Below are 23791 nucleotides of genomic sequence, written 5' to 3' on the forward strand. Positions count from 1 at the left end.
TTGTCCCACAACAGACTGATTTCCCTGGTTTGGCTTTAGGAGTGACCTTCCCTTATTGGTTTTCTGCTTGTTTTTTCTACCTCCCTTGGGGTTGGGATTGAAGGCACTTGAGACAATAGTTCATGTTCAGACTTGGGTGTTTGTTGTGTCTTATCAGTGCTATCAGTTCTTATAAGTTTCTTACCAGTCTCACAGCAGTGAGTTCTGCAGCCCTTCATTAGAAGGCACAAAATGGCCAACTATCCCTTGTTACAAGGTCTTTTAAGACTAAACTAGCCAATTAAGAAAAAACTCCTAGATTATTTTCCCTTGTAACCCAATAACTGATCACTCAAAGCTGCAAGGTGGACTTTTCTGTCCAATTACAAAATACCACCCAAAACCATGGAGAGGAAGGAAGAAGGTAAAGAGGAACAACCAGTCTCCACCCTAAAACCTCCATGTTGCTTCATATTTATTTCTATATTCTAAATCCCCAAACTCTTAAGTTTTCCACCCTGTGGTATTATTCACTTCTAACCAACTCCACACCATAATCCCAATGCTGTAAATGAATTTTGGAAGCCTTCTCCAAAGCCTCAGGTCAAATGCAGTTTTCTCTTGTGGGTCTGTGTCTTTCAGCCAGAAAATTTAAAATTCTCAGCATCCAGGTTTCCAACATTCCCTGTTCTCATGGACTTTTTGTTCCTTTTTGGGTTTTTACACCAGATGTTCAACATGGTGTTCAGTGGTCGGTACATCATCCTGCTGATGGGGCTATTCTCCACCTACACAGGCCTCATCTACAATGACTGCTTCTCCAAATCCCTCAACATGTTTGGTTCCTCCTGGAGTGTCAGGCCCATGTTCAATAAAGCCAACTGGTCGTGAGTAAACCCTTTGTAACTTTGTAGACACAGTGTCTTGGTTTGGAAAGAGAGGTGCCTGCTAAGGAAGGCAGGAGCCTCCCCTGAAATGGAGAATGTAAACCTCCTCCCTCTGAATTGCTATAAATTTTAAATTAAGGGGCTCTCAGGCAAAAAATATGGGAGCAGGAATAACAGTTCTTTATTAGGGAAGAAAATAAAAGGATAAAATAAACAATGCAGTAATACAAACCAACACTGCCAGAGTCAGAACCCAAGCTGACACCCTGTGGGTCAGGCTGTGGGCAGCAGTCCCATTGGAATTGTGGCTCAGCCCTCCTGCAGTGTCAGGGGTGGTTCTGCTGGAGCAGAGATCCTATAGAAAGGTGCAGTCTCTTCCTCTGAAGATCCAGTGAAAGAAGAGGCAGCTGCTGCTCCTCTGGGAATCCAGTGGAGGAGCCGTGCTGGTGTTCCAGAATCTCCAGATTCTATCTGGGTAGCAATGCTTGGCTCCTCCCTCTGGGCTCCCATCTCCCAATGGGATGCTGTAGTTCTTATCAGCCATGCAGGGACATTCAATAGCTGTTATCAGCAGATGTCTCCCCAGAGGGAGGATTGGGTGTGCAAGAGATAAGGAAAGCTGCCCAATGAACAGAAGCCAGCTGCCATACAGATGGCAAATAGAATAATACAGCTTGCCTTGCAATCTGGGACACACAGTGAGAAGCAGGTGACTTTGTCCTTCCCCATTGTCCTTCCAGCTCAGGAAAGCAAAAATTTCTGACCTCTGTCTCAGGTAGATGTGGAAGAGGGGTGTAAATATGCCAAGATTCAAAACTGCTTTTTTTTCCCAGAAAACTTAAAAAGATGCAGTTTCTCACCTGTTTCCCTAGAGACATTTCAAGATTCCTGTCTCCTGCACCTGTCTTCCTTGTGACAGAGACAGGATTTTATTCCTTTGGGAAAATCTCTAGCACCATCCAGGTTCTACAACCTTGAAATTCTCTCAATTTAAGCTATTCCTTGCTCTCACAAGGGAAGAGTGTTGTTAGTTTTTTTACAGAAGGAGGGTGGCGTTGCTGTTGTTAATGTTTTATAATCTTGTTCCCAAACAGGGATGCTTTGCTGGAGACCACCCCCCTGCTGCAGCTGGATCCTGCCGTCCCAGGGGTGTTTGGTGGGCCCTACCCCTTTGGCATTGACCCAGTAAGAGCTCATCCTTCCTCTGCAGGCTTTTGGGCAAAATCCTGTGTGTCAGCAGAAAGAAAAGTACCTGTGTTCATTGTTCTGTGAAAGATCTTCCAGCCCAGCCATTCCCTTAGCAAGTCCATGCTCCTGAACAATAGAATTCCTACTGAGATGCCAAATTTGGGAGAGAGACCCTTATTCTGAGGTCCATTAAAGGCTGCTTTCTCACCCTTTCTAACTACAGTGCTTTCATCAAATCTGATTAGCCTTGAAAATCACTTTCTGAAGTTACTTTCTTACCTTGGGGAAAGTTGTTAATCCCTTTTTTCAGTCGTTGGAAATTTACATTTCCCAGTAATTCTGTCACTTTGTACCTGCCTCAACACCTCTGCTCTTAACTCTGCTTGTAATATATGCCAAACCTTGTGTGGGCTCCACAAAGTGCAGGAAATCAGAGCTCTGTGTAATTGTTCCTTTAAATGGATAATCACATTCTCTCTGTTAAAGATACAGCCTCTTTTCTCCTGCACCTTTGAGGTACCATGAAAACAGGTTTGATTCCTGCTCAGTGACTGTCAGGCTGTTCCCAGCTGAAAGCTTGTCTGCTCATTTCCCCAAAATAGGACAAACACATCTTTAAAAACCTGTTTTTTCAGCCTCACACTTCCTGACTGCTTCATACTGTTTAGCTTAAAGGGAGTGTTTTCCTCCTCCTGTTTTCCTTCCCCTGGTATCTGACTAGGTGTTGTTTTCCACAGATCTGGAATATTGCCAGCAATAAGCTGGCTTTCCTCAATTCCTTTAAGATGAAGATGTCTGTGATTCTTGGCATTTTCCAGATGCTCTTTGGTGTGGCATTGAGTCTCCTCAACCACATGTGAGTGCTTTGCTCATGGTTTTCTCATGGTGGGGGCAATGGAATGGCTTTGGGTGTTGTGTGGTTTGGGATACCTCCTGATGGAAGGTGCAGTGCAGTTTTCTCTGCCTGTGTGGAATTGTGCCTGTCAGGCAGTTCCTGTGCTCCAGGCCCAGCTGTTGAGCTGCTGAGCCCCTCCACTCTCTTTACACTCTTATTAAAAGAGTTTTGTCCTAATTCTAACCAAATCTCATATAAACTTTCTTTTTTTTTCCTTCCCTGTAGCTATTTTAAGAAGCCACTGAACATATACCTTGGATTTATCCCAGAAATGATTTTCATGTCCTCCCTCTTTGGATACCTTGTTATTCTCATCTTTTACAAGTGGACAGCCTATGATGCTCACACCTCCAAGGAAGCACCCAGCCTCTTAATACACTTTATCAACATGTTTCTGTTCTCCTATGAGGACACCAGTAATAAGATGCTTTACAGTGGGCAGGTGAGTGCTCTTGCTAGGACAGAATCAGAGATGCTTTGTGATACTGGAGTGTTTCATTGTCATAATTGTGAAATCAAGCAGGAAACATCTTTCCATTGTGACAGAGCATTTCTGAAGGCTGACACTATGTAATGTTGTAGAAGGAAGGAATAATCCCTATACCAGGAAGTTTTATTTATCTGACCATAAGTCAGCTGTGGCTTCAGAACATGTGGATCCTGATTAATTGTGGAAAGCAATTAGGAACATTGTCCCATGTCTGCAGTGTGATTCCTCTCAGCCTAGCTGAGACACCAACTCTATTTCCTCTCAGCAGTATCAGACATCTGCCAAATTCCCATTTTCTGCAGGATCTTTCAGATTTTGCCCCATTCTAACCCAGTCTCAGCATTAAACACTGTGCTCAGAGGTGGCAGCTGCAGACATTAAGTACTTAATTGCTGTTCCCAGAAGAGAGTGAGGTATTGGAGCATCCACATGCTGGGAATTCAGCCATTCTTGCTGTGTTCTGTGTGTGTTTGAGCTGAATCACCTGAGATTTGTGTTTTTTGCAGAAAGGGCTCCAGTGCTTCCTCGTGGTGGTGGCCTTGCTGTGTGTGCCATGGATGCTGGTGGCCAAACCCCTGGTCCTTCGCCAGCAGTATCTAAGGAGAAAACACTTGGTGGGTGATTCCCTTTTATATTTTACCTATGAACACTGTTTATGGTTGAAAAGCTGTGTTCTCCATCCTGAGCTTGGATTCATGGGTTCACACTGCATTGAAACCTGTAAAGTGTTTTTGCATATTCCTGGGCATACCAGCAGGTGGGTGTTACAGAGACAGAATGTTGCCTGCCTGCTTCCCAGATCTGGATCCAGCATCAAACCTGCTTTTAAAAACCCCTTTTGTAATGATCAGAACAGTGTCTCTGGCTTGGGCTTTGGTAGCTGGTTTAGGAACAGCCTCACTGGCTGCTGGATGCACTTCTGTGGCTGGCAGTGGGAAACAGATGGAATTGGCTGGCAGATTTCTCTCTTTGTTAAAGCAGCTTGGATGGTTAAAAAATAACAACTAAAAGAGACTTAGAGATGTGAGAGGCTGTGTGCTGGGGTGCTCTGTAGGTTTCCAGCTGTTTCCAGCTGTGTGTGAGATGCAGGAACGTGGCGCTGCAGAGAATGTGCAGCGCGCCAAAGATCAGCTCAGTTACAGACACTCCCTCTCCCTTCTCTGACCACCTTTCATCCTCCCATGTCCCCTCCATTCGTTTCCCTTTCTCTTTTTGTTTTCTTCCTCCTCCCCTGTCTTTTCTTGCATCCATCCTCCCCCAGGAAGGGCAGCCCGAGGAGGCCCAGGGCAGCACGAACGCGCAGGCGCTCGAGGCAGCAGCGGCTGCAACAGTGAGTGCACTTCAACCTCGCCTGATGGGAGTTGGCTTTGTGTCTGGTTCTTATCAAAGGAGCATGGAATGTATCTGAATTTCATAAGGGAATGGCAAGTGCACCTTTAGGGTGAAAAACCACTTTCTCTTGGAAAGAGCAAAGTTTAGCCAAATTGATACATTCTGGATGAACACCCAGGCTGGAGGATGGTAGTTGTGCGTGCACAGAGACGCTTCCTTGCAGGAGTGCTGCTGAATCCAAGCTGCAGAGCAGCACAGGATTTCCTGCTACCACATCCCCCCATGTTAAATTTTCTTCCCTTTTTTTCTTCTGCTTGTCTATTTCTTTAAGACAGATTAGGCTTCTTCTCAGTGCAGCATTTCTGTTTGCATTACGTGTTCCCAAACACACAGTGATGTGATGGCCTCCAGCAACTCCATGTCAGTAATCATTGGACTTGTGACACATCTGTCCTGTACACACTTTGACCTGAAATTATTATAAATAGTTGTGTACAAACAAGCTTCTTGTTGGCAATTGTTTTGACTTACATGTTTCTAAGTTTACAGATGGCTCTTTGCTGCCAAAGCTTTCTGCTGAGGATTGTGGCAGCCCCAGAAGTTAGTCCTTTCCCCTATCTCAGCTACCTTTTAGTTCTTTCCCCTATTTCAGCTGCCTTTTACTTCTGAATCTGCTTGGCTGCCTAGGAGGTGTGAATCTCACTGATTGTGTGAAGCACATCATGCTCTCCAGGTGCCAGAGGTGCTGGGAGGGACATGTCAGCTGCTTCTCTCATGACATTGTGGTCTCCTCACAGAAATGTCAGAAATGAAAATGGATCTTTTGTGCAGGATCCATCCAGCATATGAAATGCATCTCCATCAGGAAGCTGTGAGGGGAGGCCTTGTGTGAAGGGTGCTTAGAAGGATCAAGTAAACAATTGGAGCTGTTGGAGCTGTGTTTAGGTTGGCTGGGTTACAGGGAATGGATATGAGTCAAGTGCAAGGGAAAGGCTGCTTGAGTGCAAGTTCACACAGGCTAGAAATACATAAACAGAATATTGACAGCAGTCACCAGTGACTTGTGGTGTTTTAGAGATACTGAAAATCCTAATAAAAGCATTGTCTTAGTTGTTAAGATCTTATTTCTGTTTTCAGAGCATAAACGCCTACCTAATTTGTTTTTAGAAACCTGGCAAAGTCTCTAATTCATATCTGGCATTTTGAGCATATTTATAATTCAGCCTAAAATAAAAGCAGGCTTCTAAGGACAAAGGAGGTAGAAGAACTCAGAGAAGCTGTTCTGGTCTGTGCAAGCACCAGGTCATGGCACCTTCAGCCTCTTTCATCTGCATGGGCATCCCTGGACTTGTGCAGTCCAGATGTGGCAAGTCAGGTCACATCCTGTGTCACAGGTGACCCAAGACAGTGCTGAAGCTGGCCACAGGGTTTATTTCTATCTGTGGTGTTGTAGTTTGTCTCTCTTGGGGTCAGACTCAGGGGTCAGGTGAGATCTGCTCCCAATTTCAGCATTTCAGCTCAGTCTGTGTGTTGTTCTTTCCCCTTTGGAGGTGCAGCTGAGGGTCAGATGCTGAATGTCAGAACAAACGTCTCTAAAAGGCCCTGCTTGCATAGCATAGAGGGAAGATGTGGTTTTCCATGCAGTGTTGGTGTGCCTGAGGCTGGTGGGAGTAAATGTGTGTGTGTTTGTGTTCAGCTCCATGACCTGCTCCAGCACCCAGCAGTGCTGTGTCCATGCTGGGCAGGATGTGGGGCTAGCAGATGTCCTCTGAGAACTGTGCCTTTATTGTCCTCATGGTTGCAGTTACTCTGTAGAAATGTACCAAGGATTCACTCAGAAAGACTTTTTTTTTTATTATTATTTTTTTCCCCAGCCCCAGCAGGAATCAGCACCTTTCCCATCCAAGCTGGGAAATAGAATTCTACCTGCCTTAATCTGGGCCTTAATATTTTATATTTAATTTTTTTTCCTCTGTGAGCTGCTGCTACACATGGAATCATGAGAAACCCGCACTTTTGCACTAAAACCCAAACAACACTTTGCTCTTTCTTTTCTGCATGTGTCAGGGCACGCACAACTTTGGTGGGATCCGGGTGGGCAATGGCCCAACAGAGGAGGATGCTGAGATCATTCAACATGACCAGTTATCTACCCATTCTGAGGAGGGGGAAGAGGTAAGCACCTGAGCATCCTCGCTCTCAGGGCACTGCAGGCAGCAGGATGAGCTCGCTGGGATGGATTTATGTTTCCAGGCTGTTTAAACAGCAGCATTCCCAGTGAAGTGTGTTCTAGCAGTTTTCTCACTCACTGTCTCTTGGTGACTCCAGAGAAAAAGCAGCATAATTTGTATGTGCTGGGAGATGTGGCTGTGTTTGTCCCCAAAGTGTCACCATCTCAGGGGTGCACAGCACTCCCTGGTGCCACATCTGCCTCTCCCATGCCAGTGGAAAATGTATTGAAATTCAGGGGCTGTATTTCTGCAGCACTGAAAATTTGTTTATATATTCATTTTGACTGCTGGGGGTAACATTAATTACTTCCCTTTCCTCTGGGAGAGGAGAAAACCAGTGGATCTCAGATAGTTGGGTTTTATCTGATGTTTCTGATGCCTCTGAAGGACTGCAGCAGATCCTGCCTCTGCAGTGCATGGGATGTATTACTGCTTTCTGTGGCCTGCCTAGGAGGGAATTGCTGAATGTGTTCATGATTCATGTGATCAAAACACTGCACTAAATGTAAATTTGTGTTTTCAAGCCTACAGAGGACGAGGTGGTAAGAGCACAGCAGCTTTGCCTTCATGTGTACCTGGGCCATTTCCCATGGGTGTAAAACGTGCTGAATGGAACTTGCTATGTCACAGCATCTTGTTTTCCAAAAGATCTTGCTGTTTTCATGTTACAGGCCATTTTTAATTCATGCACATACATCCACAGACTTTTAATGACTTCATCTGTACAGCTTGTCTGTCTGATCCCCTGTCTGCAGATTGTTCCCAGTTACCTGGGGAACTGTTCAGCTGGAGGTCTGAAACTGAAAAGTTTTCACTTTTGAGCCTCCAAAGAAGCTTTTTAATGTTGTGGCTTTCTTAATTCTGTGCTGCAGCAAACTGTAGGAAGAGATTTCTTCCCACAGACTATCTGCCATGTTAAGGATGATGCTGGTTGACCCAGAGAGCAAATACAGCACAACCAGTCCAGTTTCATGTAGTTCAAGAAACTGAACTGGCCAGAGGCTTTGTGTAGAAGAGAAGCTCCATTCTGAGAAACTGCTCATTCATAAGCACTTGTAAAAAGTATTAAAAAACTGAGAGTTTAATACTGATGCAAGATTGAGTGTAGATTTCAGCACTAGCAGGTAACCAATTTTACTACCAAAAAAATACAAATGGCATGAAATCAGAACAGCTTAACCAGGGCACTGCTGCTGAAAATTGTGCTGAGAGTGGTTTGCTCAGAGCTCTGCTGTGCACAGGCCTGTGTGGAACAGGGGGAAGGGGAGGGGAATGGGGTTCCTGTTCTGGTGTCTCTCTGAACCTGGGGAAGATGTGTCAGCCCACAAGGCCTGTCCCACAGCAATCCCAGTGCTCCCACTCCTGCCTCAGTGGCTGCTCTCCCTGGCAGTTGCTTTGAAAGGTCATTGTTTAAACATTTCCCACATTCCCTCCTGTGTCCAGGGCTGGAACTCTTGGCTGGGACAGCTTTTAGTGAAGAACTTCACATCTCATGTTCTGTGGAGAAAGGATTAGGATTTTGACAGCTAATTTAACTGAATCGTTGGAAATATTTATTGCCTTGGATGTACTAGGGGAGAATTAAGCATATAAATAGCTTTGTGTGCATGCCTAGAGAATTAGTCACTGGATGTATTTAAAACATCATGTTCACTTAAATCTGAGCAGTTTCTGAAGCATGGATTAAATCCAAACTGCAGGGAATGCTTTCCCAAGCTGCAGGATAAGAAACTGCCCTACATGGCAGACTTCCTTGTAAATTCTTTTATTATTGCAGAAAATTACCAAAGCAGAGAGGCTTTGCCAGTGAATGGTACACAGATGTGACTTCTTCAGGGTAGCTTCATGCATTATTTTTGCTTTGAAAAAGGGCAGGTTCATGTCTTGCAGAATGCTCCTGTTGCTCCTGTAGCAGAGGCACACACAGCACAGCTTGGGGCTCTGCCTCCCTCCTGCAGGGAGTGCACACCAGCACCACCTTCTGCTGAACAGTCTTTTCCTGGCTAAGCCCATGGATGAATTTGGAATATCTGACTATAAGAAAACAATTTTCACATCACAGCATTTGTCATTCTGCAAAACCTGTCGAGACAAGATCCATTTTTTGTTTGTTTTCCTGGCGTGCTAAACCAGGAGAAGACAGTGTCAGTGTGCAGTGTCACACACAGTGTCCCTGGTGACAGCAGCAGTCCCCCTGCCCCTGTGCCCACCCACCCATGCTCCCAGCTCCCCTCTCCTCTGTTCCTTTGCAGTTTGACTTTGGGGACACCGTGGTGTACCAGGCCATCCACACCATCGAGTACTGCCTGGGGTGCATCTCCAACACAGCCTCCTACCTGCGCCTGTGGGCCCTCAGCCTGGCCCATGCACGTGAGTGTCCTCAGGGAGCTGGGCTGGGCCTCTGTCTGTCTGTCTGTCTGTCTGGCCTCCCAGGGCTCCCCTGGCACACTGCTGGGTGTGCACTTATTTCTAATCAAAGATGTCTCCCATGTGAGAGAGGGAGAGAGAATGGTGCATCTGATTCCATGGGTATCAGAAGGCTAAATAATAATAATAATAATAATAATAATAATAATAATAATAATAATAATAATAATAATACAACACTAATATTTTTATATATATAATATATTTATATATATATAATAATATAACATATTAATGTTATATTAATAGTATTATTTGTAGTATTATTAATGGTATTATTAAAATTATGTTAATATTAATAGTATTATATTAATATTAATACTGTATTGTTGTTGTTATTATATACATTTATTATACAATATTATATGCATTTATATACTATATTATAGACATTTATATACTATGTTATAGACATTTATATACTGTATTATAGACATTTATATACTATATTATAGACATGATATACATTTCTAAACTGAATTTACCAAGCACTCACTCTGCTCACACTGCACAGAATCTCGTGGCTGTCAGTGACAGTCCTGACACACACACACACACACACACACACACACACACACACACCTGGCCCTAACAGGCCAAGGAAGCAAAACATCCTCACTTTGGGTGAATAATCTCCACATTGCATTTTACTTTGGCACAAACACAGGCACAGCAAATGAGATAAGAATATTCTTGGGAAGAATTGTACCTTGCTTTTCTCTGTGAAGAGAAATGTGGGGCTACACACCTGGCCCTGATAAGCCAAGGGAACAAAACATCCTCACTTTGGGTAAATAATCTCCATATTGCATTCTACTTTGGCTCAGCAAGCAAGATAAGAATTGTGTTTTCCCTTTCTCTGAGGTTCAGAGAATGTGAATCTCAGAAATCCTTGGGAAGAATTGTGCCCTGCATTTCTCTGTGAAGAGGAATGTGGCAACATGTATGACCCAGGAGCAGTGAGCTCCACACACCAGGGTCTGCGCCCAAAACTCTGCTGAATGAGAGGAATGGAGTTAAAATCACAGAATAAAGCAAAGAGCTGCTGAGCAAGGACTCTGCCCTGCCCTGTGTGGCAGCTGGAGGCAATGTCCTGACACACTTGGCTGTAAAAATTCTTATCCCTCAGTTTCCACCTCACTGTAGCAGGGTTTTGCTTGGCTTTAGTTTTTATTTTACCAGTGACCCCCCCTGTCCGGCTGACCTGATCCTCTCCCCTTTCTCTGCAGAGCTCTCAGAGGTGCTCTGGACCATGGTGATCCACATTGGCCTCAGTGTGAGGAGCCTGGGGGGAGGCTTGGGCCTATTCTTCATCTTTGCAGCTTTTGCCACGCTGACAGTGGCCATTCTGCTGGTCATGGAGGGGCTCTCAGCCTTCCTGCACGCCCTGCGCTTGCACTGGTGAGTTACTGGCACATCCAGAAACCTGGGGAGCTGCTCAAAACAAGATGTCACCTGGACTGTGCAGAAATGCCATCTTCTAGAAGGCAGAAAGTCTTAAAAAGGCTCAGGGATTTCAGTTCTGTTTGTAGTAAAACACCTCTCCCAGTTGTTGTTTAAAGTTTTATAGCTCTGATTAGAAATAAGCACTAAAAGATGAAAGTTTAGGACCTAAAGCTTTGGGACCAGGGGCTGGGGAGGCTGTGCTGGCTGGAGCTTTGTGGCTTTCAGCAGAACTTTCTTGTTCCATTTCTTGGTCTTTCATCTGTTTCCTGTGTTTGTTGTTGTTTGTGTGCAATAGCCACTGACTGCAGGTTCCTCCCTGTGCTCCTGTTCACTGCTATAAAACCTTGCCCTGGACAGGAGTGGCTCTGCCTTCTGCCCTTGGGGATGGCTGCAAGTTTTTGCTGGTCTTGCCTTTAGAATTTGCTTTTGCAGGCCCTTTCCTGTCATCATTAAGCTCCTGTGTATGCAGCCAGCAAAGCAGAAGGAATTACACTGCTCCCAAGTATGGAAAATATTCAAGAGTTCTTTCTCTAATCCATGTTTAAGAGTGCTCATTGTTCCACTTCAGATTCCCTTTTATTGCACTGGTGGGATCAGAGGAGCTACTGGGAGCAGGATTTTCTCAGCCTGAAATGTAGGGGAGTCTGTGCCTCTCTGGGGTTCAGCTGCTGATTTCCTGGGGCAGGGGGGTTGTGAGAGCAAATGGAAGTCTCTGAACATCACAAGAAATGCTCTGCCTTGCTTAAATGGGAAGAAAAACTTGGGAGCACACTCTGAAAGTAATTCTGTGAGTGCAAAAGGAAGCAAGTACCTCTAAAAATAAAAAGAAAAAAAAGAGAGAGAGAAAATCAACATTTTTGCACTTTTCCCCTGCTTGTGGGGAAGGAAAGCTTTGGCCTTTTGCCCTCTGCCTTGGCAGCTAGTGAGGTGCAGGCTGGGGGTGCAGGATGGAGGGTTCTGGCTCCTGGAGGTGCAGGATGGAGCTCTGGACCAGGTTCTGGGGGTGCAGGATGGAGGGTCCTGGGGGTGCAGGATGGAGGGTTCTGTCTCCTGGGGGTGCAGGATGGAGGGTTCTGGGTCCTGGGGGTGCAGGCTTGGGGTTCCTGGGGGTGCAGGATGGAAGCTCCTGGTCCATCTGTGTCTCTGTAGCCAAGAGAGCCGAGCTGCCCCTGGTTTGAAGCCATCTTGTGCTGAGGGAGCTGGTGGGGGCACTCCTGGAAATGGCTGCTGGATGGTGCCTCTGTTTTTCCTGGCATGCAGCCTGAGCCCTGCAGAGCAGTCACTGCAGAGCTCCTCGCTGGCTGCCCAGAGGTCCCTCCTGCTGTCCCTGCTGTCACAGTGACAGAGGAGCCCCCCAGACCCTGCTGAGAGCAGCCCAGGAGGAGCAGAGGGCAGCAGTGCTGTAACTCCACAGCTGGTGGGTTTGCTCTGTAATTCCCTGAGGATTAGAGGATTTCCAGGGCATTTCTAAGCAGCAGCAGGGGAACAGCTCTGAGCAGCTGCTCTAGACAGGCTCCATGGAGCAGAAAACACATTTTTGGGGAGGTTCCTGTCTTGTGTTAATCACAAACTGCACCTCCTGATGGCTCAGACACCTGGAACAGGTGTGAGCTGGAGGTAATGGTTCACATTTCCCTAAAGGACCTTTGAAAAACCATCTGTGTGTGTGAGTGAAATGGCAAACAGGCAAACCCAGGGCAGAGCAGTGAGAGCAGGGATCTCTCTGCCTGTGCCTGGGACTGGAGTGCTTGACAAAGTCCTGTTTTCCCTAAACATCTGTTTCAAACCTTCAAGCCTTTCATGCACAGGCTCTGAGAGAAAAATCTCTTCAGGCTCAGAGCCCAAGAAGCAAGCTGAAGGTTCTATTTCGGACTGCAAGTGATCTGCTGAAATGATTTTGAGGTTGCTGGGTGTTGGTTATCAGAGGGAGGCACCTGCAGTGGTTCCAAAGAGCACACTGTTCACATTCCTTTGTGCTCTTGAACTGAAAACAGGCTGTTCCAATGGCAGGTGCTCCCTTTTTAGGAAGAGGAAGGAAGAGTGGAGGTCAAATTCAGCTGTCCTGGGAGGAGCAGATGGGAATTTCTGGCTGGGAGAGAAGCATCACCTATCAGGAATTTGAGGTGTGGGTGGTTCAGCCTTCCTGGAAAGGAGGAGGAATTGAGAATGGGTTTTACTGGTCAGGGAATTCACTGTGCCTGGCAGTCCCAAAGGAGGGAGGTTTATTTTGTGCTTTTTCAGAGTGCATTCTTTGAGCAGGTTGGGCTTCTCAGGCCGTTGTGGGGTGGAGGCAGCCCCCTGGATTGCTGCCAGGATTGCAGGGTGTGAATTTGGGCTGCACTGCAGCTCTGTGCACGTCTCAGCTGTCATGCTGTCAGCTTCTTTTGCTGTAACTCTTCTGAAACACATCACCCTTCTGAAACACATCACCCTTCTGAAACACATCATCCTTCTGAAACACATCATCCTTCTGAAACACATCACCCTTCTGAAATACTCAGCCTTTCCATTTATTGCCTTTCAGTGATGTAGTGCAACATGAACATTCAGATTAAAGCAGTTTCTCCCTTTTTAAGCTACTCACCTCTTCTGAAGTGAGCCAGAACAGACTGTGCCCAAAAGAAAAGGTTTGTAACTATTCAGGGTGCTGTTCCTGGGAGGTGTGGGTGTGTTGGAGCTGCATCCCACCCTCAATCCAGTGAGTGGGAGAGGTGGGGTCCAGCTGCTCATCCACCTGCCAGGATTGGATTTTCCTTTGTAAATGCCCTGAGCCAGGACTCACCTGCAGGATGGAATATCCCAGACACAGATATGGTGCCTCTGCTCTTTTTGGGAAGGAGTAATTGCAGCAGTCTCTGCCACTGCTCTCACTGCTGCTGCCCCTGGGTTTGCCTGTTTGCCATTTCACTGGCACACACACAGATTTTTTTTTTAATGCCACTAACTTCAACCCCAGTGGGTTCTGTCGCTCAGGTGTGCCACCCTCGAGGTGTGCCTGGTTTACACCTGATCCCAGGCTCTGATACCTTCAGGGACACAAACACAGAGTGGGAATTTGCAGTTGTACTGAGTGACAGTTGCCTTTTTTTTCTCCTGCTTTTGTCTTTTTAGGAGACTTTTGTCTCCTACTCATGGGACCGTGGTGATGTTCAAGGGGTCCCAGGATGAGGGAGGAGATGAGAATCTTGACTCCATGTTTCAGAAGACTGATTTATTATTTTATGAGATATATTATATTAAAAGAAAATTATATATTAAAACTATACTAAAAGAATAGAAGAAAAATATTTAATCAGAAGGCTTGAAAGGAAAGAAATGGAATGATAATAAAATCTTGTGACTGACCAGAGAGTCTGAGACAGCCGGACTGTGGTTGGCCATTAATTAAAACCAACCACATGAGACCAATCAAAGATTCACCAGTTCCATTCCACAGCAGCAGATAATCATTGTTTTTCTTTTCCTCTGAGGCTTCTCAGTTTCTCAGGAGAAGAAATCCTAACAAAAGGATTTTTCATAAAATATGTCCATGACAGGACTGGGGCTGCCTGGTTTTCCAGTGTCAGTACCCTGACTCTGTGTGGTTGGAAAGAATGACAGCCTGACAAACACTGACATTATTAATGCAAAAAGCTGCAGAGAGGCTCTCCTGGGCTATTTGCTGACAATGCCAGTGTCTAAATCCTCTGCAGAACTTGGACACACAGAGGGCTCAGTAGTAAACTGGGACATGAAACAGGCAGTGACAGCATCAGCAGAGCTTCCTGCTGGGGTTTGGGTGTTCTGGAGACACAGAAAACCCCACTGACCATCCACACTGATTATTTAAATACATTTTTCTGGCTAGTTTTCTAACCTTAGAGCAGCCTCTCTCCCAGTGTCAGGCCTCCAGTTGTAATGGAATGTCCAAAGGGAGGGTTTGGATACCAAGGCCAGCTGGAATTGTGAATCATCAGGGTTAACAAGTCAGTCTCAGTGAGCTTGGGTGACTCACAGATCTCAACCCTCTGCCTCTCATTTCCCTTTGCTTACAGAACAGTCACTTAGTCACAGGATACTTATGGAGATTATCAGGGTTCCTGAAAAACTGGAGCATGTTGGCACAGAGCCCTTCCTCCCACATGGAAAATCCTGCTCATCCTGGGGATCCCTTGGCCTGGGAGGCAGCAGAAAATACAGGCTGAAGCTGGTTTTCCTGAGCATTTCCCTCCTGGGCTCTGTGGGGAAATCACTTTTTGCTAGCTGAATCCAGCAGCCCTGGGGTTTGCCATGATTCCCCATTTGGGGAAAAATAATTCCAGTTTGTCTTTTTTTTTTTGCTGGAAAAAACCCTTCTCCTGAACTGTGTTAAAGGCTCCTCAGTTTGCTGTCACTTGCTGCCTGCAGGGACTTTGTGCAGTGGAAAATGTCTGTGAAGCCTGGGCTTGTTTTTGCTGGGAATCAGGGGATTAGTTTTCCCTATTTGGCTGTCACTGATTATTGGGCAGTTCTCTGGAATAATTCTTTTTTTTTTTTTTTTTTTTTTGCTGGAGTTCATTAGGGGCAGCAGCAAATGGGGCTGAGCTAATGCTCGGCTGGGCACGTCCCAGTGCAAATGTGCTGCAGGGAATCAACAGAAATGCCTGTGGGGAGGCTGAGCTCAGTGTCACATGGCTGAGCTTGTGCTGATGAAAAAGGGAACTTCAGCAGCTGCTGTAGAAAATGCTGTCTCTGCTCCCTGTGCTTCCTGGGGCACCGTGGTCAAGGCCAGCTTCTGCTCCTCTTGACATTTTCTGTCCCTGAGGGTGGGATTGAAGTTCCACACACAGATGGGGGGGGTTGTGCCAAAAGATAGATTATGTTATAATACCTCTTTTTCTCCTTAAAGCTTTTTTAGTCTCTAATCCTGCTTTTAATGGAGTAGGATTATTACTCCCTACTCCTAATTGTTCCTATTGAGAGATGACTTTGTAATGAGTAATCACTGTTCTGTCTCTTGCAGGATTGAATTCCAGAACAAGTTCTACACTGGCACTGGGTTCAAGTTTCTCCCTTTCTCCTTTGACATCATCCGTGAGGGGAGGTTTGATGACTGAGCCCCCCACTCCAGCAGTGTTAAATGTCGTGTGTGTGAGACCCCAACACCAAGGGTGTGGCTGTCCCCTCCCCGTGTGTGTGTAGTGACAATAATTTATTGTGCAGCACCCCTGAGCGTTACCATGGCACCCCAAAGCCAAAAGCTTTGACGTTCTGGGGTAACAACACTGGATCACAGAAACTTTTGGTTCTTTCAGTTTACTCCCTAAGGTACCAAGTGCATGAGGTGTCTGTTTGGTGTGCAGTCGTGTGCTCCCTGTGTTGTGCTTTCCTTGGCAGCTGATCAGGGCAGAAAAGAAATGGCAGCTGTGCTGAGAGGAGAAAACAGCACATGGAGGAAAGGTCCAAGGAGCAAAGAGTGAGGCTGATCCCCTGTCATTGCTGGAGGCAGTGGGGAGGAGCCCTCATGCACTGGGGCTCAGCTGCCTGACTGGCCTGGGGCAGGATGGGGAGGATGAGCCCTGGTGCAGACTGTCACTGGCCACTGGCAGGGACATTTCTTGGGCTTTCTGGTTTGAGCCCAAAGCCCTCGAGGCACATCAGGCAGTGCCTGTGTGCGCTTGGCATGGCTGGAGGCAGCCTTTGCTCAGGTGGATGTACAGTGACTCACATTGTCCTGTGCACTCTCTGGGGAGCCCTTTGAGGGGGAGCAGTGGCCCCATCTTGCCAGAACAGCTCCATGGCAGGGGGTCTCTGTGCTGTGTCCCTGCATTAGCTGTTGCTTTCTTTCCTGGCTGAGCTGTCAGTATTTCCTTGCACTCCTCAACTCGATGTAGCTGTAGCAGCAGTGAGTGTGTCAGTGCTGTGTGTGACTGTCGTGTTCCATTCTCACAGTGGAGCTGGGTATTTGTGTAAGAACAGATTAGAACAATAACAAGACTCATTAACCTGGAATCAAGGAGGAAATGTCTCAAGGTGCCAGGCTGCATAAAATTAGGTGAGCAGGTTATGTGTGCTGCCAGACTGTGCAGTGGGCACAGGGACCCCTGTGCTGCAGCTGGGCATGCCCTGGGCATGGAGGATGTGCTGGGCATTCACAGAGGTGTCTGCAGGCTGGAGGGTGAAATCAAAGCTTTGACAGGAGTCCTGCTGTGTTCTGCTGCCTGGGTGAAACACATTGCTGACAGTCGCTGTATAAATTAAATCAACTCCACAACAAACACTGTGCCCTGTTTTCTGCTGAGGGGGCTCAGGGGCAGCCCCTCATCCCTGACCCACCCAGAGCTGCGTCTTCGAGCATTTCTGTCAGGATCCTGTCCCCTCCCTGACCAGAACCACGGGGTGGGCTGGGCTGGTTTCTACAGCAGGACCAGCGTGACCCTGGGCTGCCTCTGTGCTTATCGAGTGACATCCTGAGCAAAGGCCGGGCTGGGGCTGTTTATCCCAGGGCCTCCTGCCCTCCCTCATAGATCCAAAAAGGTTAAGTTTTTTTGTTTAACCCGGGTGCTGTGCGTTCCATTCCACGGGCAGTGGGGGTAACACGCTCTGCGTGCCCGGGGCTGTGCCCTGCTCCTGCTTTCCCCGTTCCCCCCCTCCAGGGCCGTGTTTACTCAGCCCCTTCCTGCTGGACAGGGTATTTATTTCCCCATGTGCAGGAGCAGCGGAAGGGAGGGTTCTGCAGGGTTTTGGCTTTGGCGTTGCTCATGTCGGTGCGTTTCCCATCTCCCGATCTCTCCGGGCGGGGGAGAAGCCGCTCTGAGCTGCGGGCCCGGCCTCCCCTTCCCGCGGGTCCGGGGGATGCTTTCCCTGCAGCTGGAGGTCCTAGCGGGCCCGGGAATGTTCTCTGTCCCCTTTCACCATTCTCCCGTGCAATCACAGCATTTCTGCCCGTTCCCACGGCTGTGGGCTCACAGGCGCAGCCCTGGAGCTGGCAGCACACCCCGGCCCCCGTAGGCTGCGCTGGGGGGACTCGGGGAGCCCCGAATTCCCGTCCCTCCCCCGAGTTCCGTCCTGGCAGTGTCTGCGGGTTCCCCCTGCGGCTGGGAGAGACCCGGCCAGCCCGGGCCCGTTCCCCGGCGGGGTTCGCCTGGGCGGCCGAGACCGGGACGCTCCGGGTGGGTCCTGCAGGGCTGCCGGAACGCTCCCGGCCCCGGGACACCGGCGCTGCCCGGTCTCGCAGCGCCCCCGGGCGGCCGGAGCGGGTCCCGGAGCCCCGGGCTGATGGATGGGCGGGGCCGTCCCGGGATGGGCGGGGCCGTCCCGGGATGGGCGGGGCCGGGGGCGGACGGGACCGCACCGGGAGAGGCGGGGCCGGCGCAGGGGCACGCAGCGGCGATGGCGGTGCGGCGGGGACCGGAACCGGGACTGGGCCCGGTACCGGGGCTGGCGCTGCCGTTCCTGCTGCTGCTGGCGGCCACGGCGGGGCGAGCGGGGGACCCGCGGCAGGAGGAGGCGGTGCGGGCGCTGGCGCGGCGCCTGCTCGGCCCTCGGGCCGCCGCCGTGTCGCTCTCGGTAGACCCGGCGCTAGCGGCTGGCGGGCCCGACATCTACCGGCTGTGGTCGCCTCCCGGTACCGGAGTGGCCGTCGCCGTCGAGGGCTCCAGCGGCGTGGCGGCGGCCGCCGGTCTCTATCGCTACCTGCGGGACTTCTGCGGCTGCCACCTGTCGTGGTCCGGGGCGCAGCTCCGCCTGCCGGAGCCGCTGCCGCGGCTGCGGGCCGAGATCCGCGCCGCCGCCCCGGGCAGGTAACGGGGACGCGGGGCCGGGCGGCGCTCACGCCTCGTTAGCGCGGGACAAGGCGCCGTTATGTAACGGGGGGCCCGGGGGGCGCGGGGGGCCCGGGCGCAGCCTCCGCCGCTCCCGCAGGTACCGCTACTACCAGAACGTGTGCACCCAGAGCTACTCGTTCGTCTGGTGGGACTGGGCGCGGTGGGAGCGGGAGATCGACTGGATGGCGCTGAGCGGCATCAACCTGGCACCGGCGTTCGCGGGGCAGGAGGCGGTCTGGCAGCGGGTGAGCACCGGGCCGAGGGGCGGCGGGGACCGGCAGGATGGCGGTGGGGAGCCGTGGGACCGGCTGACCCCCGGTTACCGGTGCAGGTTTACCGTAACCTGGGGCTGAACCAGTCGGAGATCGACAAATACTTCACGGGCCCCGCGTTCCTGGCCTGGAACAGGATGGGCAACCTCCGCCGCTGGGCCGGGCCTCTGCCGCCTGCCTGGCACTTCAAACAGCTCTACCTGCAGGTACCGGGGCCGCCCGGGGCAAACCCCTGTCATCCCCCGGTCCTCCCGGCCGAGGGGAGCCCCCTGATCCCCCCTGAGCTGCAGCAGCGCCCGGGGTGCCCTGGTGGGAACCTGGGGGCTTCTCTCCCTCTGCTCCCTCTCTCCTTTTCTCTCCCAGTACCGCATCGTGGAGCGGATGCGCTCGCTGGGCATGACCACGGTGCTGCCGGCCTTCGCGGGCCATGTGCCGCAGGGCATCCTCCAGTAGGTGCAGCCCCTGCCCCGGGGCATCAGCCCTGGGCCCTTCCCGGGGTCTGATCTCCAGCAGCACCTCCCTCTGCAGCTTCCCCAGACTCCACACGGGCATGGTGGTCCTGTCCTGTTCTCCTCCTGATCCCCATCTCTGCCCTCTCCTGCAGGGTCTTCCCCCGTGTGAATGCCACTCGCCTGGGGCACTGGAGCCACTTTGACTGCGCCTACTCGTGCACCTACCTGCTGGACCCAGAGGACCCCATGTTCCAGGTGATCGGGACGCTCTTCCTGAAGGAGCTGATCAAGGAGTTTGGCACAGACCACGTCTATAGCGCAGACACCTTCAACGAGATGACCCCCCTCTCCTCCGACCCTGCCTATCTCTCCAGAGTCAGCAATGCTGTTTTCAGGTCAATGACAGGAGGTGGGTCTGTGTGTGGTGCTGGCCTGGCCACAGGGCTCCAGGTGGGATAGCAGGGGCTGGGGGAGGTGGCTATGGGGGCAGAACCCATTGGTGCCAGATCCCCAAAAGCCCCTTGAGGGGTGGTTGGTGGCCCCAGGGCCTCATGAGACACCTGTGGGCCCTGCCTGGAGAGGGTCTCACTCAGTGCTCTGCTGTCCCCAGCTGACCCCAAGGCGCTGTGGCTGATGCAGGGCTGGCTCTTCCAGCACCAGCCTGACTTCTGGCAGCCAGCACAGGTGCGAGCCCTGCTGCACGGAGTGCCCCTTGGCAGGATGATTGTTCTCGACCTCTTTGCTGAGTCCAAGCCTGTCTACCAGTGGACAGAGTCCTTCTACGGGCAGCCCTTCATCTGGTGCATGCTGCACAACTTCGGGGGCAACCACGGCCTCTTTGGCATGGTGGAGGCCATCAACCACGGCCCCTTCGCCGCTCGGCGCTTCCCCAACTCCACCATGGTGGGCACGGGGCTGGTTCCCGAGGGCATCGAGCAGAACGACGTGGTGTACGAGCTGATGAACGAGCTGGGCTGGCGGCAGGAGCCGCTGGACCTGCCCAGCTGGGTGACGCGCTACGCCGAGCGCCGCTACGGCGCCCCGAACGCCGCCGCAGCCGGCGCCTGGCGCCTGCTCCTGCGCAGCGTCTACAACTGCACGGGCGTCTGCGTCAACCACAACCGCAGCCCGCTGGTGCGCCGGCCCTCGCTGCGCATGGACACCGCGCTCTGGTACAACGCCAGCGACGTCTACGAGGCCTGGCGGCTGCTGCTGAGCGTGGGCGCCGAGCTGGGCTCCAGCCCCGCCTTCCTCTACGACCTGGTGGACGTGACCCGGCAGGCAGCGCAGCAGCTGGTCAGCGATTACTACCTGAGCATCCGCCAGGCCTTCCAGAGCCGCGCGCTGCCCGAGCTGCTGACGGCCGGCGGCGTGCTGGTGTACGACCTGCTGCCCGAGCTGGACAGCCTCCTGTGCAGCCACAGCCTCTTCCTGCTGGGCCGCTGGCTGGAGAGCGCCCGCGCCGTGGCCACCAGCGCCCGGGAGGCTGAGCAGTACGAGCTCAATGCCCGCAACCAGGTGACGCTCTGGGGGCCCAGCGGGAACATCCTGGATTATGCCAACAAGCAGCTGGGGGGGCTGGTGCTGGACTACTACGCCGTGCGCTGGAGCCTCTTCGTGTCTGTGCTGGTGGAGAGCCTCAACTCGGGCCGCCCCTTCCACCAGGAGCAGTTCAACCAGGCTGTCTTCCAAGTGGAGAGAGGCTTCATCTACAACAAGAAGCGTTACCCAGCTGTGCCAGCTGGGGACACCATGGAGATCTCCAGGAAGCTGTTCCTCAAATACTACCCCAGCGCCCTGCGGCGCAGCTCGGCTGGGCCTGCCTGACTTTGGGTTCTGCCTCCGGAGCCTCCCCCAGAGAGGGTGGACAGAGCCCCTGCACCCTCCCCCATCTGGGCTCCTGGCCTGATGGCTGTGTCCTGGAAGAGGGGCACGGTGGCCCTGGTGGCCCTCAGCCAGCCTGGATGGGCAGGATGTGCCCCAAGAGGGCCTGGCACATGGACAAGGGGCCGGCAGATGGGTGGGAGCAGGCTGTGCCCCAGGGTCCCATCGCACACCATGCTCTGTGCTCAGCTCTGCCCAGCTACCCTGAGCCTGTTCCCAGGAAACCTGGGCTGGAAGCTTGGTGGGACACTGCAGAGGGACAAGACAAATGTGTCCCTGCTGTGGGGCCTTGGCTGGCTAGCAGGGGCAGTGATGGGTGAGAAGCAGACAGGGAGGTGGCAGTGGGGAGGGGGACAGAGCAGTATTGGACCTCAGTGCCTTTGGGGACATGGCACTGCATAGCCCTGCCCCTATTTGGTGCCTTTTGTATCATAAAAGACTTTGCAGCGTTGTTGCCTGCAGTGTTGCTGGATGTCCTCCCCAGGACGGAGTTTTTGAGGCCTTTTCCACAGCTGGGGCTTGGGCAGAGCCCAGCTATGGACAGAGCAAATACAGACTCTTTTCTCCCATGTGTGTCCAGCTCCTTTGCTAGCTCAGGACTGTGTGGAACACGGGGGCAGAGGAGCAGCTCAGCCCCGAGCCTGCCCAGCAGGAACAACACCCTGCCAGACGTGCCCTGGCAGCTGGGATGCCTGGCACAGCAAAGCACAGCTGGGGCTGCAGCTCCCTCGTGCCCCAGAGCCTCCTCCAGCAGGGAGGTCCTGGCTCAGTGGAATCTTTATCACAGCACCTGCACAGGATCAAGGCACAGGGAGCCCCAGGCATGCGCAGGGAGGGGGGTGGAGGGGATTGAGATAAGGCAGCAGACACAACAATGTGGTGTGGGGCGGGGGGACCCCTTTCCCAGCCCTCTTAAATGGGGTGGCCCCGTTGGGCAGCGCTGCCAGGCATGGAGAGAACCACGGTGCTGATCACGGGCTGCTCCTCGGGCATCGGCCTGGGGCTGGCTGCACGCCTGGCAGCCGACGCCGCTCGCCGCTTCCAAGGTAAAGGGGGAAGGGGTCAGCACTGCCCCGGGGTCTGTCAGCCCCAGGTGGGCTCTCCAAGGAGAGGCAGAGCCTGGGGTGCGTGCTGGGATGCAGCACTGCTGCCTCAGCCATTCTCTCCCCAGTTTATGCCACCATGCGTGACCTGGCCAAGGGGGAGCGGCTGCTGGGGCGCCTGGGGGGCTCCTGCCCCGACACGCTGGAGCTGCTGCAGCTCGATGTCACTGACCCCTGCTCGCTGGCAGCTGCTGCACAGCACGTGCAGGGACAGCAGCTGGATGTGCTGGGTATGGCTGGTGTCCCCGGGGTGGCTGAGGGGATCTCTGTGGGGTTACAACCCTCCCCAGGGCACCAGGAGGAGAAGCCAAATTATGGGAGGTGCAGGCAATCTGAGGGCTGGGATGTGTTTAGCAGGGCAGAGGTGCTGTAGATGGATTTGGGGGTACCGAGGGATCTTCAGCAGGGAAAGCCCCCCCATTTCTGCCTTCTTGGTGGTGTGTGGGGCTCCAGTCAGTGGCTGACTGCAGCGTGCCTGGCAGTGTGCAATGCAGGGGTGGGACTGATGGGACCGCTGGAGGCCTGCTCCGAGCAGGCCATGAAAACTCTCTTCGATGTGAACGTCTTCGGGGCTGTCCGCACCATCCAGGCCTTCCTGCCTGCCATGAAGAGCCGCAGGGCCGGGCGGATCGTTGTGTCCAGCAGCGTCGGGGGGCTGCAAGGTGGGACCCCCCGCACCCCGCGGCACACGGAGCTCCCTGTGGGGAACAGCTCTGGTGCTCAGGGTGTGGCTCTGCCCCAGGGCTGCCCTTCAATGCTGTGTACTGCGCCAGCAAGTTTGCATTGGAGGGGCTGTGCGAGAGCCTGGCCATCGTCCTGCGCCCCTTCAACATCCAGTGAGTGCCGGTGATGCTGCGAGGGCTGGATCGTGCCCACCGGGATGGGGGGAACGCCAGGGCGGGGGCACGGTGACGGCTCATGCTCTCCCTCCCGCAGCCTGACGCTGGTGGAGTGCGGGCCGGTCCGCACCAGCTTCATGGCCAACCTGCAGCGCCCCGACCCCGAGGCCAGCGAGATGCGGGGCTTGGACGCCGAGACACAGCGGCTGTACCGGCGGTACCTGGGGCACTGCCAGAGCATCTTCCGCGACACGGCCCAGGAGGTGGAGCAGGTGCTGCCGGTCAGTCACGGCGGGGCGGGGGCGGCCGCGGGGCCGTGCCAGGGAGGGCTCTGACCGGTCTGCGGTGCCAGCTGTTCCTGGAGGCCATCGGCAGCCCCTGCCCTCCCCTTCGCTGCGCCAGCACCCAGCTCCTCGCCCCGCTCTGCCGCCTGCGGCTCAGCAGCCCCGACGGCTCCGCGTACGTCCGCGCCATGCACGACTTCGTGTTCGGCGGCACCGAGACCGGCGGGGAGCAGCCCTGAACGGCGCCACGCCAGCACCGGAACCGCTGCCACGGGAACGTCCACGCGGGCCCGTTCGC

General features: G+C 52.3%; 3 protein-coding genes across 6 annotated transcripts in view; all 3 read left to right on the top strand.

Annotated features, from left to right (window-relative positions):
• ATP6V0A1 (ATPase H+ transporting V0 subunit a1) overlaps nt 1-17111 on the top strand; it is a 31119-nt gene extending 14008 nt beyond the window's left edge. Inside the window, exons 12-22 of one of the 4 annotated variants that reach the window (XM_054281687.1) lie at nt 709-866; nt 1961-2051; nt 2792-2910; nt 3175-3391; nt 3946-4053; nt 4701-4769; nt 6839-6946; nt 7527-7544; nt 9255-9372; nt 10659-10830; nt 15857-17111. In XM_054281687.1, the coding sequence (XP_054137662.1) occupies nt 709-866; nt 1961-2051; nt 2792-2910; nt 3175-3391; nt 3946-4053; nt 4701-4769; nt 6839-6946; nt 7527-7544; nt 9255-9372; nt 10659-10830; nt 15857-15950 (1272 nt within the window). In that variant the 3' untranslated portion in view covers nt 15951-17111. The remainder of the gene's footprint in view (nt 1-708; nt 867-1960; nt 2052-2791; nt 2911-3174; nt 3392-3945; nt 4054-4700; nt 4770-6838; nt 6947-7526; nt 7545-9254; nt 9373-10658; nt 10831-15856) is intronic. The other 3 variants (XM_054281686.1, XM_054281684.1, XM_054281685.1) reach the window with 3 other exon arrangements.
• A 1096-nt stretch (nt 17112-18207) lies between these two features.
• NAGLU (N-acetyl-alpha-glucosaminidase) lies at nt 18208-21836 on the top strand. Its single transcript, XM_054281524.1, has 6 exons — nt 18208-18635; nt 18757-18904; nt 18991-19137; nt 19295-19380; nt 19536-19792; nt 19994-21836. Exons 1-6 carry the CDS (start codon nt 18226-18228, stop codon nt 21208-21210), a joined length of 2265 nt encoding a protein of 754 aa, XP_054137499.1. The 5' UTR covers nt 18208-18225; the 3' UTR covers nt 21211-21836.
• Nucleotides 21837-22210: 374 nt separating this feature from the next.
• On the top strand, nt 22211-23732 carry HSD17B1 (hydroxysteroid 17-beta dehydrogenase 1). The gene is made up of 6 exons (XM_054281352.1): nt 22211-22313; nt 22439-22600; nt 22853-23032; nt 23113-23206; nt 23307-23490; nt 23562-23732. Exons 1-6 carry the CDS (start codon nt 22217-22219, stop codon nt 23730-23732), a joined length of 888 nt encoding a protein of 295 aa, XP_054137327.1. The 5' UTR covers nt 22211-22216.
• Nucleotides 23733-23791: the final 59 nt, after the last annotated feature.

Source organism: Melozone crissalis, unplaced genomic scaffold (assembly GCF_028551555.1).
Source record: "Melozone crissalis strain CALT ecotype California unplaced genomic scaffold, PUWL_Pcris_2 ptg000032l_1, whole genome shotgun sequence".
Taxonomy (NCBI): domain Eukaryota; kingdom Metazoa; phylum Chordata; class Aves; order Passeriformes; family Passerellidae; genus Melozone; species Melozone crissalis.

Excerpts from the sequence above, each read along its gene's own strand:
- NAGLU (XM_054281524.1), top strand. The coding sequence starts at position 18,226 with ATGGCGGTGCGGCGGGGACCGGAACCGGGACTGGGCCCGGTACCGGGG. Across the intron at positions 18,905-18,990 it reads AGGAGGCGGTCTGGCAGCGG|GTTTACCGTAACCTGGGGCT; the intron begins GTGAGCACCGGG and ends TTACCGGTGCAG. Across the intron at positions 19,793-19,993 it reads TTTCAGGTCAATGACAGGAG|CTGACCCCAAGGCGCTGTGG; the intron begins GTGGGTCTGTGT and ends TGCTGTCCCCAG.
- HSD17B1 (XM_054281352.1), top strand. The coding sequence starts at position 22,217 with ATGGAGAGAACCACGGTGCTGATCACGGGCTGCTCCTCGGGCATCGGC. Across the intron at positions 22,314-22,438 it reads CGCCGCTCGCCGCTTCCAAG|TTTATGCCACCATGCGTGAC; the intron begins GTAAAGGGGGAA and ends TTCTCTCCCCAG. Across the intron at positions 22,601-22,852 it reads ACAGCAGCTGGATGTGCTGG|TGTGCAATGCAGGGGTGGGA; the intron begins GTATGGCTGGTG and ends CGTGCCTGGCAG.